The 16,171-nt window shown below is 44.0% G+C and overlaps 1 protein-coding gene across 6 annotated transcripts in view; it reads right to left on the bottom strand.

Moving 5' to 3' along the window:
* The window catches only part of CDK5RAP2 (CDK5 regulatory subunit associated protein 2), a 131,240-nt gene that overhangs the window by 4,021 nt on the left and 111,048 nt on the right, over positions 1-16,171 (bottom strand). For all 6 annotated transcript variants that reach the window (XM_083721570.1, XM_083721573.1, XM_083721571.1 and 3 more), the window contains 7 exons: positions 15,437-15,626; positions 12,610-12,731; positions 10,367-10,615; positions 7,899-7,979; positions 6,434-6,675; positions 5,430-5,576; positions 2,960-3,098 (listed from right to left, as the gene is read on the bottom strand). In XM_083721570.1, the coding sequence (XP_083577696.1) occupies positions 2,960-3,098; positions 5,430-5,576; positions 6,434-6,675; positions 7,899-7,979; positions 10,367-10,615; positions 12,610-12,731; positions 15,437-15,626 (1,170 nt within the window). The remainder of the gene's footprint in view (positions 1-2,959; positions 3,099-5,429; positions 5,577-6,433; positions 6,676-7,898; positions 7,980-10,366; positions 10,616-12,609; positions 12,732-15,436; positions 15,627-16,171) is intronic.

Below are 16,171 nucleotides of genomic sequence, written 5' to 3'. Positions count from 1 at the left end.
GCACCACCCTGAGCCCTCAGGAAAGAGGTCTGCGGGGGCCTAAGAAAACAATCTTGTGTCTTGTGGAAACAATCCTATCAGCACATAGGATTGTTCTGCAAATTTGAAATGAATGGAAGGGATCACACAAAGTGGAGAGGAGGTCATCCACTTTGAAGTATCTGAGAAAGACACCCCCAAGAAAGAAAGATGCAAGAATAATGGTAGGATAGCTGGCTGTCTCAGCAGGTGCTCTTTCCCTGTGTGCCAGGAGTAGGGAGTATGATGCTCCATCAATTCTCCTGTGGGATCCACACACTCTGAGTCATCAAGAACCCCAGGTAAGCTCCCTAGCCATAAAGGCTCTCATCCTGGAGTGATCCTTGATGCTCATCCTGTCCAGGAGTCTGTGTTGTGCGTCCACCATTGGAAAGCCCTGCCCAGTTGCAGGAACAAGTAAATGCTTGGAATCAATCTGATCCTGAAATGAATGAAGCATTCTCTGAAGAGGTCTTGTGTGGAGTCAAGGCCAGTAAACCAGATCGTGACATGGCACTATCACGCCTTGGAGCTTTGCCAACTCCATCAGGTCCACCTCCTTCTGACCCAGAATTTAGTCTCTGAGCAGTGTGAGCTTCGCTCTGCGTTCTTCAGAAAGGCACATCCTACATGCCTGGGTATCCAGTCACACTTTGAGATGCTGGATAGGCTCCAGTGTCACTTCTCTCAATTTACAAGTCTGTGTTGCTGATGGAAGCCCAGTGATGTTTATGTCCATTATGCACTGTTCTCTGCTTGGAGACAGGACTTGGATGTTGTCTAAGCATGGGAAGACCCTGGGAATGGCTTCCGACCCAAAAGAGAGACCCCTATATTCACAATGGTGGCCTACACAGCAGAAACACACAAAAATTCAGTGGCCCTGGAATGTTCTCGTTTTCATTTTTATTATGTATTTTGTTTTTATTTTGTGATTTTATGTCGTGAACTGCCCTGAGACCTGCAACTATACAGTGGCTAATAATAATAATAATAATAATAATAATAATAATAATAATAAGCAGGTAAGTCTCTGCAAGGTTGATTGATGCCATACAATTGCTCTTGTCTAGAGACTGGACAATTGGAACATAATCCTGAGTACCTCTGGAAGACTGGGACTTGTTCTTTTTCTCTGATGCCAAATAGATTGTGAATTGCTTTCCCAAAGACCAGGTGTTTTTTGGCTGTTGATGATCATCAGGGAGTGGGGATCAATTTCTCCCTTGGAAGCTTCGCTCATCCCATGAAGCAACCTGTGTGACCATGTCCAGCACCCATTTGTCTGTCATGGTACAAACTAGCCTAAACTGAAGGCCCAAAATGCAAGACTTGTGCTCCTTTACGCTCCGTCTCTTATGTCCTCTCCCCCTCTCCAAAGGGAGAACCTAATATGAAGAAAAAGTTGTCACTGGTTGATCCATCATTGGAACATGGAGCTTAGTCATGATGACCTTGGCTGAGAAGGACAAGTTTGTGCCCCCTTTTTGCCTCTCACTCCACACCCCACATTTTGGTAAACGAATCAAGGAAGCAAAGGATGGGTTGTTCAAGGACCCCATCTGGAAAGGATCCCCTTTCAATGTGAACCAAGGCTTTTCTGTCTCCAGGGGCCTTTCCATGGGAAGTTGGAACCTTGACAAGGTTGAAATGTACTCAGTCAGTTGGGCAGAAAGCTTGTAAAGAACCTCATATCTCAAGAAGTTCTGCATAAAGGATTATACATTTGTTTTTTGTATGAGACCATCTGTTGTACTAATTTAACGACGAAGAGAATAAGCCCCTGCACCAAGGGGCTTACAATTAAAGCTATGATAATTAACACTAACTGCTGGAATCTGGGTGCCAGCATATACTTTTAGATATGTTAATGCAGGATAGAATTATTTGGTACTTTTATAAAATGTAAGAATTGTATCTGCACAAAGAGAATTATTTTACTATACCCACCATCCAACACAGAGGTGGAAACAGAGCTAACAAGCAACATTTGGAGGGGGGTGGATTTCATAACAAAGAAGCTCTTTTTAAAAATAATCTATAAATCATGTACTGGTGGGAAAGGATGTGTGTTAACCTTTAAAAAATGTATATTTGTGATGGTTTCAAAACTAATAATTGAAATCAAAAGCGGAGGCATGTTTCATTTCAGTGGCATGGTTAACTTTTGACATTTATACAGGTACATTTCATGCACCTTTCGGGGGGGGGGGGAGCTAATATGGCATTTTCAGTACTAGATTAATTACTCCTTAGCAGGTAATTGCTAGCTGGACCAGTTCACTGAGCTGGTTTGTTCCTTCATCAATATGCTGCAGAAGAAGGTGAATGCATCTTTCTAATAAAGCAGGAAAATATGCATTATTTTTTTTAAAAGGATGTGAAAATATTCTCTGCTCATGCACAATACAGTCTTCCTGAACACACCCACAAAACTATCAATTTATATGGGTTTTATAGACATGTATTCAGCCCTACAATACCGAGTGAATCAATAAGTTTGAGATTGGTAGCTAACTGACCAAGGGTGGATCCAGACCATCTATTAATGATCATGTCTGGGTCTACAATCTCAGCTGGATCAAAGATACTGTTCCTTGACAATGATGCTAAGTGAAACATTAACCCCATCTGGAACTTCCTAGTGTACCCAATGTGTGTTACTCTGAGCAGGCCCTTTTGAAGTAGTCCCCTGATGTCACAGTGTCAGGAGATTGACAGATAGGCAGCCCTACCCACCTGCTGAAGTTGGGTCACAGGGAGAGAGGATTCAGCAAGGACCCCTTGGTGGAAGACTGCAGGCTTGGGGTTCACTGAAGGATTTGATGCATAAACATCCAGCCTATTTCCACAGGCAGCACCAGATTTCTTCCTACATTTAGTTCAATGGCCTAACAATGACTTAGAAGTAGAAAAGGAAGTAGAGAGGAAGCTCACTCACACTGATCAATGATGACTCTCTCCATGTTTTCTTTCAGCTGGTTGGTAGCATGTAAGCATTTGACTGTGCAATGCAGCCTCTTTTCCTGCTCGGCCAGTTTCCGATGGAGCTTCTTTATTTCTGCTTTCATGTGTTCATCCTGCAATGTAAGACAAAGAAAACGCTGAAGTGAATAAGCTTTCTGACCCACCACGTGGTACATGCACTTATGTGTACATACCCAGAGCACTATATGTTCTGGGGGTGCCCCTTTCCCTTTACTGTGGAACCTTGGTTGTCGAACACTTCAGAAGTCGAACATTTCAGCTTTCAAACGCCAACAACTTGGAAGTGAATGGTTCCATTTTAGAACGTGCCTCAGAAGTCAAATGGCTTCCAAGGCGCATTTCTCCACTTTTTTCAAAGGATTTTGCTGACAGGCAATTGTGCCTCGGTTGTTGAACATTTCAGAAGTTGAACTGTCTTCCAGAATGGATTACGTTCGACAACCAAGATTCTGCTGTAGTACTGAGTAAAAAATGGTCACATGCAAGAATGATACAAGTATGTGGCAGCCCTACAGAGCTCTGGATAGTGTGGTAGATCCTGCCATTGAGAAAGGTTTGGGTCTGAATAAACTAAGATCAGCAAAACAAATCTAGCCAAACTTTTGCAGCCCAAATGCAATATTGCGCTGGCAAAGCAGAGATGTTACGACACTTTCCAACATCATTAGGTGTTCTCAGGGTTTAGAGGGAACTCAAGCATAGGGCAACTGGCTCTCCAGTGCTTAGAGAAGGGGAGGCTAACCCATGACCATCATGTGGCTGAGCTACAATTTCTTGTCAACATGGCCAATGACCAGGAATGATGGGAGTTGTAGTCCAGCAATATCTGCAGAGCCAAAGGTTCTCAATCCCTGATCTAACCTCCTGCCATTAGCTCACAGGACAAGAAGGTGCCTGCTGTTACAGAATGGTCATCCTTGCAAAAAAAATCTGAAAAGCCCTTCTCTTCTCTTCTCTATTCTTCACTCTACTGAACATTCTGCTCTCTATATAAGAAGAGGTCCGCTGGATCAAACCAATGGTCTGTCTAGACCGGCATCCCGTTTGCAATTGTGGTCAGCCAGATGCTTCTGGCAGCCAAAAACAGAGCATGAACAGCCCTCTTCCAAAACTGCTGCAGTGAAACTTGGAGGTGCCATTTTAGTTATCATGCCCAACAACAATGGCAAAAGCAAACTCCAAAACTTAATCCTGTGCTGTATGAAGGACTTGGGCAGAGGAGACAAGCTCTGGGGCTTATTGGAAAATGATGTTCATTGCTGTTTCTCTACACATTTCAGAGTTAAAAACTACTCCTTCAGGAGTTGAAACATTCACAAATTTCTTAGGAAAAAACTTATTCTGTGACTCCGCCCCCAAGTTCTAGTGTACTGAGAGAGGACACAAACATTATTTTATCCAAATTCTCCATACTGATGATGAGGAACCAGTGACACGCCAGGCGTTGCTAGGCTCCAACTGCAGCATCCCTCACTATTGACCATGCTGTCTGGGATGGACAGAGGTTGGAGTCCAGCAACCTCTGAAGAACCACAGGACATCTAATGCTTGAGCCCAGCCTAGGAGCAGTGTCAGAAACAGAGATATGAAAGCTAGGAGCTAAATGACACCTTAAACCTAGGTTCTGGGTGCAACAGTGGAATGTCTAGGCATGTGGTTTTTTATAACAAGAATACAAAGCTGAAAATGAATGAACTGTAGCTAAAATATTATGTTCATTTTTCACATGATCTAGTCCTTCCCCTGCCCACCCCCCAATATTCTTAAGTGGGTCTCTTCTTCAGTGAGCAGCTGGAAGCGGGGAGGTAGAAAAAAGGTCCTCCTTTCCTTCCACTCTGCAATTTTAATCTGAAATCTTAGGCGCACTGTGCCCAGAGCTCAGAAACTGCTTCTGCTAATGAACTGCGCCTAGAACAATGGGAGTTTCGAACACTGCCTATGAGGGGAGGGTCTCCAAGGGTAAACCATCAAAGCTCGACACGGGTGTTGCCAGCAGGTTCCTATTTTTATCCTGCTAAAAGCACCAGAGCAGAATTTTTTTAGCCAGGTGGCATCAGGCTGAGTCAATTTTTATCCCCCCGCCCCACGAAGAAGCTTGTGATGGCACTTGTGGCCTTCTGGACATTGCTGGACTCCTACTCCCAGCATCCCGCACCATTGGCTAAGCTGTTTGGGGCTGATGTGAGTTGGAACCCAACAACATCAGGAGGGCCACAGGTTACCTACACATTATGCACACTTCTACTCTTTCTCTTGCTTATATGCGATTTTTCCAAACCATTGTGGCTTTCTTTGCTGGCACTCAAAAACAGCACCTTGGGACTAAAGGTTCTTTGGGAAACTCCCTTCCTGACAGTGGCCAGCAGAAAACACTCCCGTTTGGTGCACTCCCAACTTTAAGATCGAAACACCAGCACACACACCTGAAACGCATAACCAACATTGTGGACAACTTTCATTGGGAGGGAGACTCTCCAAAGGAGCTTCAACAATCGAGCAGCTTCTTCTAGGTTATGCTGGATTGCACAAATGGTTGTAGAAAGCCTGCTCAGGAATGCCAGCTGTGGAACCTACATTGCAGAATTAGAAAAAGAAAGAGCGTTACATTTTATCCTTAAAAGATTATGAAAATGTAAGCTTTAATTAATGGAATAAATCCAATTTACTATGAATTCCAGATTCAGGCTGATGAACAAGTATATTGTGTGCCAGGCAAACTAATTTATTAGGTGAAAAAGGCAGCTGAATTATGTATTCTTCAAAAAAAGAAGGTGGGGATGGAGGGAACGGGGACTTAGCATAATCAATAACAGTCATTAATAACAGGCTACATTTACTACATTTGCTGTGCCACTTGGAAAATACTTTTTCCTTTCCCTATTTGCATTTCATGGCAAGCTATTTGAAAGTCAAATGACTCCTGACATTAATTTAGGCAATATAGATGTTTCTCCGTTAGCAGACCCTTTAAACTGTTCTACTTAATGGTAAGCTAACTATCAGGGGCCAATGCAGAAATGTTTTTCTTTTGCAAGACTGATGAGGGAACAAAATGAAGGAGCTGCCAAAATGAAGAATGGAAAGGAAGCAAAGGGAGAAAACACTGAGTGGGACCAGTTGAAGGGGCAGGGAACTTGCTCTTAAAGAGTAACCAGAAGCCTCTGGTTCCTTGCAAGACCCATATATCGTGAAACTGCAAACATATACCACATCCACACCATACATTAAAAGTACATGGCACCCCCCAAAGAATCCTGGGAACTGTAACTTACCCTCCCCTGCAGAGCTACAACTCCTAACACCCTTAATAAACTACAGTTCCCAGATTCATTGAAGGAAGCAATGCTATTTACATGTATGGTGTAGATGTGTCCTTAATGATCATGCACCCAGTTCTGACAATCATGCTCTCAGTTATGGTGTTTACCGTCACTCCCAGTTCTTGAAGTCCTGCTTCTTTCAGAGGAAGTTCCAGCTCAGACAACCTTTTTCGCCCTTCCAAGATTTGCTTCCGTAAAGAGTTATAATCTTCGATCAAGCCAAGGATGTGCCGGCCATTTTTGTCTGCCCACACACAATGGCTGGGAACGAGGCAAGGGTCACTGGAATGGTTTGCCGGTGAGTTGCATCGGGAGGAACTGTCTGAATTATCCACAGCCAGCTCTGTATCTGAGGAGCACAGGAGCAGAGCGACCAGATCACACTCAGCATATCTAAGCAACATCTGCACATGAAACTCAGCCCCTTCTTGCACTCTTTATTGACTTTGCTTTCCCTCTTTCTACAAATCACTTTAAATCAGAAGTGGGGAACCTCAGGCCCAGGGGCCAAAAGCAGCCCTCCAGGCCTCTCCATCTGGCTCTCAAAACACTCTCCACACCACACCCCTCACCAGTCCTGCTTGGCATCCTTTTTAACTGGCTGGAGTATGTTGTTGAACTCTGATAATGACTCCTGCTTGCCTGAGTGGGGGACAGGGAGGGATAGTTTGTGTGTGTGTAGAAACCAGTGTATTGTACTACGGTAAAATTTACATTAATTGCTCCATCCACTTTTGCCTCCGGCCCTGCCCCTCACTGGCATGTGCACACACACTCCCAACCTGGAATGTTGCCCAGAAGAGAATTCAGTCCCTGGGCATAGAAATAATACCGTAACAATGCACTGAATGCCATATTATTTAATATTTTCACATCAAAACACTCCAAATTCTATTTGAGTGGGGAGAAGCTATAAAAACTTAATTAGACATGTTAAAGAGACAAGGGTGGCACTGTGGGTTAAACCACAGAGCCTAGGGCTTGCTGATGAGAAGGTCGGCGGTTCGAATCCCCGCGACGGAGTGAGCTCCCTTTGTTCGGTTCCAGCTCCTGCCAACCTAGCAGTTCGAAAGCACGTCAAGTTCAAGTAGATAAATAGGTACCGCTCCGGTGGGAAGGTAAACGGCATTTCCATGCACTGCTCTGGTTCGCTAGAAGTGGCTTAGTCATGCTGGCCATATGACCCAGAAGCTGTACGCCGGCTCCCTCAGCCAATAAAGCGAGATGAGCACCACAACCCCAGAGTCGGCCACGACTGGACCTAATGGTCAGGGGTCCCTTTACCTTTTTAGACATGTTAATGGAGATTAAGACTGTTGATAGCTCCTAGTTATAATGACCAACATGGAGCTTTCAGATTTAGCAGAGAGCAACATTGGGAAAGAATGATTTCCTTTTTGCCCTAATTTATGGGCTTCTTGGAGACAAATGGTTGGCTGCTGTGGGAAACAGAATGCCCTCTGATCCCACAGGGCTCTTCTTAAGTTCTGTTTGTATTATCATGAAATCCCAGAGAGACACGGTCTTCACTCTGGAAGGTATATTAAAGATACTTTCAGAGTCTTACAGTACCTGCATTCCGTGGCGCTAAGCAGGTTCCGTACTTCCGTTGCAATTCAATGACATTGCTGTCCATAGCAGAGAATTTAAGCTCTAGGAATAAAGAGGAGCAGAGGGTCATTAAGAGGTTAGGAGCCGGAACACTGTGCATACTAATGGTGCTGTAAAAAGCAAATAAGTTAATAATCTGACACAGGTGTTTTTTTAAAAAAATGTTTAACCAGATGAGTTAACAAACATGGATACATATGCTATAATGTTATTGTTTTAGTTAAATAAATTGTTATCAAGGAAATTATTATTTTTCTCCTTCCAATAAAGTACAGCAGAAAAGTTGTCCAAATATAAACAGTTAATTCATTAAACTTCACAATAATTTCATAATTATCTGTCTATGTATTTCTAATAGTATAACCAAATTAGTAATTTTTGATAACTGTAAAAACTACTTTGAAAATTTATTATTCCAAAACGAAACCTTCATCTGCTTGTAAATATTAAGATTATACCAGCAAAAATGTTTTTCTGTAAAAAAATGATTTAAATCAAGTCTTACTGACGATTTGATTTAAATTAAATCCACCTTGATTCTGAGTAGCGCTAACACAGGGTACAACCCCTACGATTCACACAGACACACTAAAAATCAAAGCTGGGCATCTCAAATTTATTTCCTACAAAGGTAACCCAACTTGCACCATAAAATTTAAATTTGCTGTAAACTTGTAACTTCACGCCTCTGAAACACACAAACCCACTTCTGCATATATCAGCACAGTGTGATTTGTCTACATTTGTCTGAGCTCTACTCAGCAAGGTCAAAAGTACAAGACTAAGCCAGTCAATGGAGCTGCAATATTTGTTCTGTAGTGTTCTGAGCTACAGGGCATTCATTATGTTCTATGGCATTACAATGCTCTGGATGTTCCTTTTAATATTCAGATTTCCATGGTGGCTATTTCTGTCTCCCCTTATGTTGCAAACTGCTAGAGTACTTCACTGAATCTCAATGCAAATAGTGGGAAAATATTCCTCTAGGGCATAAAATTTATTCTGCTGATTTATTCACAGACCACCCAAAGCACATATTGATTGTTCCTGAGTAATGCTTGGCCTCCTGAAGCAAATGCTTGTGCAAGTAACAAGCCATTCAGGTAAGCAAAACTGTTTGAAAACTGAATTCAACAGTTCTACGGTAACAGTGATAGCTGGCAAACTGGTCCCCCACCTCCAAAGCAAAACATATGAATGGTTACATAAGAATATAAGTAGAGCATTCCTGGATCAGGCCAAAGACCCATTGAGTTCAGCATCCTGCTCTCACAGTGGTGAACCAGATGCCCATCGGAAGCCCACAGGCACTCTCCCCAGCACTGGTATTCACAGCAACTGGCATTCAGAGGAATGCTGCCTCCAACAGCTGGAGGTTCCTGAGGTAAATGCTGAATTGCCAGGTTTAGACTTGTGATGTCCGACCTCACCCCTGCAAAGATTGATGAGGCTCTTGCAAAATTCCCGCATCCCACAAAACCATTTGGGCTCTAGCAGCATTCTTGGCAAGCACCCCCAGAATCCTGAGCTTTTCAATCACGCTTTTGATAATGCACAAAAATTAGGCTGGTCGTAGTAAAAAGGCAGGATATGTAGTTACAGGCAATGGGGATGGATCTCTCTCTCTCTCTCTCTCTCTCTCTCACACACACACACACACTACCCTGGAAGGCCTCTCTTTAGCTGGAACTAACACTAGGGACGCGGGTGGCACTGTGGGATGCGGGTGGCGCTGTGGGTAAAACCTCAGTGCCTAGGACTTGCTGATCGTAAGGCTGGCGGTTCGAATCCCCATGGCGAGGTGAGCTCCCGTCGTTCGGTCCCAGCTCCTGCCCACCTAGCAGTTCGAAAGCACTCTTAAGTGCAAGTAGATAAATAGGTACCGCTTTATAGTGGGAAGATAAACAGCGTTTCCGTGTGCGGCACTGGTGCTGGCTCGCCAGCTGCAGCTTCATCATGCTGGCCACGTGACCCAGAAGTGTCTTCGGACGGCGCCGGCTCCCGGCCTCTTAAGCGAGATAAGCACGCAACCCTAGAGTCGGACACGACTGGCCCGTATGGGCAGGGGTACCTTTACCTTTACCTTTTTAACACTAGGACACATTCTTTGGGTGGGGAAGTATTGGCAAAGATTACTGGGTAGCAGCAGGGTACCATCTCCATTTTGGATCAGGTTTAAAAGGTGCAGCTAGATCAGACTCAATGGGGACACTTTTGAATTAGGGGAGCTTGTATTTTGACCTCCCTCCATTTGAAATCTCAAGCTGCCTCTAGGTTAGATTTGGTGGGAAGAGGGGATAGAAGCAAACAACACAACACGACACAACACACAAATGCGCTCAGTTCAGCATATATTTCCAACAAAATGGATTGGAGGAAAACCCCATCAAACCAACACACAAAACCTGATTGTGCACCATACACCATACCGTTTATCCCAGTGTAATGCTGCAATTCTTGCTTTAAAAGGCAGCTGATATTTACAGTTGACCCCAAGCTGTCTCTCTCTCTCTTTCCTCCGGAAAGCTGTTCTTCCAATTTTTCATGCAACGTCTTGTTTGCCTTGATGCTCCTTTCAAGCTGCATTCTGAAGTTCTGTATTTCAGTCAATAGTTCATGCAAGTCAAGTGGATGGTTTTGATCTTTCCAGCATTCATCTGATCCGTCACGGCCGAGATCTTAGGAGTTGGGGTTTGTTTTTAATTACCATTGCAAACAATAAAAAGAGTCATTATTAACATGCTGGATGAGTGCATTTGAGCCAGATATTATGAACTAACTACTACAAACAGTAGATGATAATAATTTAAAAGGGAAGAGGGTTGCGCACACAAATACACACCCCTCTCCAACCTTAATTACTTCTATCCTCCAAAGATTTAATAAGAGCCAAAAAAATAATAATTTAAAAATCACTTTGTCCGTAAAAGCTAATGTTGCATACCCAAGGTAAAATTATGTATATTAATGGACTGGGGGATATATATCCTGAAGGGCATTTGGAAGCATGGCATGAAAAAGAAAAAAACAGAAAGAAGGAAGAGTAGATACTGAAAATGAAGGCAGTTTCATCAAAAGCCTGGACAACATTTAATCATGGAAACTGAGAATCCCAGGTATTCTTAATCTGCCAAAAAGGCAAAGGTTTATGGTTTCATAAACAGATGGGCCATATCTGTGGTTGGAATGCTAAGCATTATTTTCCAGGAAGACCTTTCTCCCTTGCAGCTAAAATTGTAACAGCTCACTTTTTAACCCTCTGCCTCAGCTCTAAGTTCATCAATGGAGGCATGAAAGCAGCCCTGGGCTTAGATGTGGGAAATGCAGGCTCTGTTCCCTGCTCAACTGTGTCCAATCTTGCCTTCTAATACAGTCACACTTACTACTGTAAAAATGAAGAGGAAAGTTTCTCTTAATCATCTGGGCATTTTTGTGAAATATGCCAGGGGCAGAACACAGGCCAAATGGCAGTATTTTAAAACTACCTACGCAGAGACAATTAAAAGCTCATTGCCTTTCCTGTTTGTTGCTAATAAATGGGGCTACTTGAACCCAATTAGCTGTTTTCTGATAGTGAACTTGTAGGATCAACTCTAGGATGAGAAATTGTAGAATTTGTGTTACCCCCCCCCCAAAAAAAAATTATCATTCTCTCTCTTTTCCTTCTCTTTCTTCCAGTGGCATGCCATGTAATTGCTAAATGATGCCATGTAAAGAAGTTCACTAATGTAACTAGTCCACACATTTTACCGACAGATGTTAGGTCTTCTGCAGCCTAAAAGAAAGAGGATCCAGCATGCGTTTGGCCCAGACAAATGGTGATTTAAAAGCTTCTCTAAGAAAATGATTTTTTTTAAAAAATGTCTTCTCTGATGCAGAACAGAAACAAATGCCATTCAGAGAGGTTAAATCTGCATTTGCTGCACCCCTGGATCTGCGGTGCACTTGCATGAGGTTCACATAAACCCCCATACATGGTACCTTCATTTCCCCATTACGGGTGCATGATGGGTAGTTCCAGGGAGTAGCAAGTGGTCCATAATGTAAAAATCACCTTGCTTTCTAATGAAACTATGGGTGACAGGTAGCTAACCATTGCTTTCCCTGTGCTTACAAGAATCCCCAAACTTGAATATCAACAGAGAATGCTGTGGGAACAGAGGAAGAGGATGCAGCAAACATAAGGATGAGCAAAATGGCACGACTGGTTTCCTTGGGAGAAGCCGTTTCCTAGTTAATCTTAGTGATGGGTGAGATCCAGGTGGGTTAGTGCTTACACGTTTCTCTGCAAGCATTTAGTAAAAGTTTGCATCCTGCATCCCAGGGGTCACCAAGCCACAAAACAGCTGTTGCATAGGCACAGTATAACACAAAATGTCTGCCACATTTCAAAGCACATAGAAGAGACATGACCACAAAAGGTGTGGGCATGCCTCTCCTGCCTCATCAGCAGCTCTATCAAAGAGGAATAAAAGACCAACATCAGCCACCAAAGCACTTGCTCCAAGAGAGAAGTACCTAGCACCTCTCCTCTGTTCAGAATGGAGAGGATAGGTGTCCAATCTTGGCAGCAATTGCAATGTAGGAACTGAGCAGGAAAAGCAAAAGCCTGGTGTGAATTTCTGAGGGAGCATATAGTGGGACCTACCACCAAGATCATATTGTTTCATACCTTTTTGACTTCTGATTGCTTCATCTAACTTTTCGTATACCTTCAGCTCCAGTTGTAGTGAGTGTAGTAATTTGTCGTTCTCTGACAGCTGATGCTGTTTGGCGTTCAGCTCAATTTGCAGCCTGTGACATTCCAATTGAACTGGTCAGTATGAGTTTAAACACTGGCACCATAAATTGTGGCCAGGCTGTGCTAACACAATTTTTGCTATCATGAAAAACCAATGATGCCTCAGGAAAGAAAATTTAGAATTACAGGACTAGAACAGACCAGGTCATTGACAACTCTTACCCTAAGGAGGATTTTTGATGTTATCAGCCCTACACAGACTAACCCCCACCATCCAGATCACAGTTCAGGATGGAGATGATCAACTTGACCACACTCAGGTCAATGCAGAATGGATAGCTGCAGAAACTTGAGCAACCCACCACAAGGAAAGGATAAAACCTTCCAAAACCACAAATGAATGATTTTGTCCCCAATTGTTTGGGTTGTTGTTGTTATTATTATTACTTCCTGCAATGTTTAGCCTACACATCCTGATGGCTACACTAGAGGCTACCTGCCAATGTTTTGTTTTTAAAATCCAATGCTCACTGTGTATGGAAAAGCAGTTTCAGAAAGGCAGCAATTTAGAATGGAGCACTGGGGGAGGAATTAAAGTCTTTCCCATCTGCTCAAAATCCCCCTCAAAGATGCTAACCCTCCCTCTCTTGCAGGCTTCCAGATGCACTTGCAAGGGTAAACATACATCTGGAAAAGTGGCTGGGGGAGGCATTTTGAAGCACAAAGCAGTACATAAAAGCATAGGAAGCTGCCTTCTATTCACACTAGTTGCCCATCTAGCTCAGTTTTGGCTATGCTGAGTAACAGTGGCTCTCCAGGGTTTCAAAGGTGGTTCTCTCTGAACTCAATCTGGAGACATTGGGGAATGAGCCTGGGACCTTTTCTATGAAAAGCCGATGTTCTACAATTGAGCCAGAGCCCTTCCCAGGAGGTAGTGAGAAGGTTTTAAACACACTCTCTCTTCTCCCATCATCTGCTCCTGAATTTACATAAACAAATTTTACATAAACAAAGCAAATACGTGACCTGTGCATATCATAGGGGTAGCCAATATGGTGCCCTCCAGATGTTGTTGGACTACAACTCCTATCAGCTCCAGCCAACATGGCCAGTGGTCAGGGAGGACGAGAGCTGCGGTCACATGTCTGGGGGAACGGGGACTCATGCTGGCTACCCATAGTATACAATCTCAATTCAGCCCTGTCAGCAGCCCTCCAGATCAACTCCACAGTGAACCTGTCGGGGCTCCACTTGGTCAACAGCTCGGATTATGTGAAACCCTTCCTGGGCATGAGGGTGTTGGGCATCCACCCACATGGGGCCATGGTGCTCAAGAAGCACCTCTGTGCCATCTGTGGTGGCTGGTCATCAGGTGAGAAGACACCCCCCACCCGGCTGGGTGCAGGGGCTCCAGATTCTTGGGGTGTGAGTGGAGCAGCTGGGGGCAGGGTGGTCACTTCTGGCAGAGATGTGGGCGCTTGGGACAGTTGCCAGTCAATGGGGAAGTGTCTAGCCCACTCAGAGGGGGGATAGGTGATGTTTCCATTCCATCAGCGGAGGAAAGGAACAGAAGCACCCCCCAATGACCCTACTAGGCACTCCCAGGGCTATTAAAATGGTAATACAGTCATACCTCGGGTTGAAGTAGTTTTGGGCTGAGCGCTTTCGGGTTGCACTCCGCGGTGACCCAGAAGTAACGGAGCACATTACTTCTGGGTTTCGCCGCTCGCGCATGCGCAGACGCTCGAAATGACATCACATGCATGCGCAGAAGCAGCAAATTGTGACCCACACACATGTGGGTTGCGTTCGCTTCAGGATGCAAACGGGGCTCCGGAACGGATCCCGTTCACATCCAGAGGTACCATTTACTAATACAAAGGGACTCTCTACTGGGTCGGCTGGCTAGGACAGGTGTGTCATTGAGGGAGATGTTTTGCTCCCTCTAGGGTCTTGCCTGAGATGGTAGAGGGGGGAGGAAGAGGATGGTTGGAGTGGTCCAGCCCTTCTGTACCTGCTCCCTCTCTTGAGTGGGATTTTCAGTCTCCAAACTGGGCAAGGCTGGTTTCAGGGGGAAACAGTTGCACAGTCTTAGATTCATGATGAATTTAAGGAGGGGGGAATGGGTGATCATGGAGCGTGATGCTTTGTAGGAGGGGGAAGCAAAAGCTGGAAGGCAGGACAGGGTTGAGGCTAAAGAAATTCCTGCAGTTTAGGGGGTTAGACTGGATGAGCCTTTGAGTCCCTTCCAACACTACAGTTCTGTGATTCCTTGACTGCAAAGGCAAAGCCACCCAAAGATACCTGTAATCTTGGTACTGAAGTACATGCCACCCAGCCACATCTTGCCCTGAGTTCTATTATTTCAGAAAAAGGAGGCTACCTCCTCAATCCTGGGGCAGAGGACTATGCTTTACCTTCATGCAGCCTTACTAGGGGTTTGACTCTGCTTGTTCTGCTCGCCAGCCTCATCTACCTGCCACGCCCTTCCCCTTACCTACAGTCTAAGCCTTGTCCAAACCACTCCTCCCCTCAAACCTCACCAAACCTCTGCTCTCAGGTCTGGGTCACTTGCTCACTCCCATCTCTGATTTCTTCCTCCTCGCCCTTCAACACTACTGTGATGGCCAGCAGCTCCAAGAGCCCAGTTTGTCACCACCGTGAAGTTCATAGCTTCACCCACTGACTGTGATGCGAACTGCAGCATGACTACATTCTTTGGAAATATGTTTTGGGAGAGAAATAACAGGGTTACTACCTGTTTAGTTCATTTCTAACACTGTAAATATCATGAGTCAGATGCCCATTTTCTTCCTCTTGCTTCCCAAGCTGCTTCTGCAGTTTCTCCTTCTCCTTCTTGAGGTGCTCGTAGTCCTTGTGAAGGCGCTCGGCAGCAAGGTGCTTCTTCGACAAGGATTCTCTCAACTTTTCATTTTCCTTTTGTTTCTCTGGAAGGAAACAAAGCTCAGTTTGTTGACAATTTAAGCATAACCTGAGCAAAACTGCTAGGGGAAATTAATGATTTATATATTTATTTCAACATTAAAGACGCCCACAACTCAGAGAAGCAATAAGTGAAATGAGATACTCATGTGACATTTACAATTCTAGCATCCCAATTTTCTCTTCTGAGGCTCTGGAATAGAAAATGCATTTCAAAGAAATAAAAAATTAACCCTTAAAATGCCTGAGTTCTATAAGAGGGATTTTATCATAAGAAGGAAGGTGATGTCCATCAGCTGCTGGAATGAGATCTCCTTGCAGTTGCTAAGCATCCTCCACAATGCTCCATTTACAAGTTGCTACCATTTTGCCTCTCTACAAAAGGTTTTATATGCAGTTTTACTGATTATTATTTTATTCAGATTGTGAAACACTTTTGTGGGGTAGAGGAGTTTGATTGTAGATATGAATGTTGCAATAAATAAATGAGACAATGAGGACTAGCGATCTTCTTTTCAAAGCAGCGTTTTCAGAAATCTGTTGAGTACAG

This window comes from Podarcis gaigeae (assembly GCF_964106915.1).
Source record: "Podarcis gaigeae genome assembly, chromosome: Z".
In the NCBI taxonomy this organism is placed as follows: domain Eukaryota; kingdom Metazoa; phylum Chordata; class Lepidosauria; order Squamata; family Lacertidae; genus Podarcis; species Podarcis gaigeae.
The sequence above is the reverse complement of the archived record's forward strand: the minus strand, read 5'-3'. Positions and strand labels throughout refer to the sequence as shown.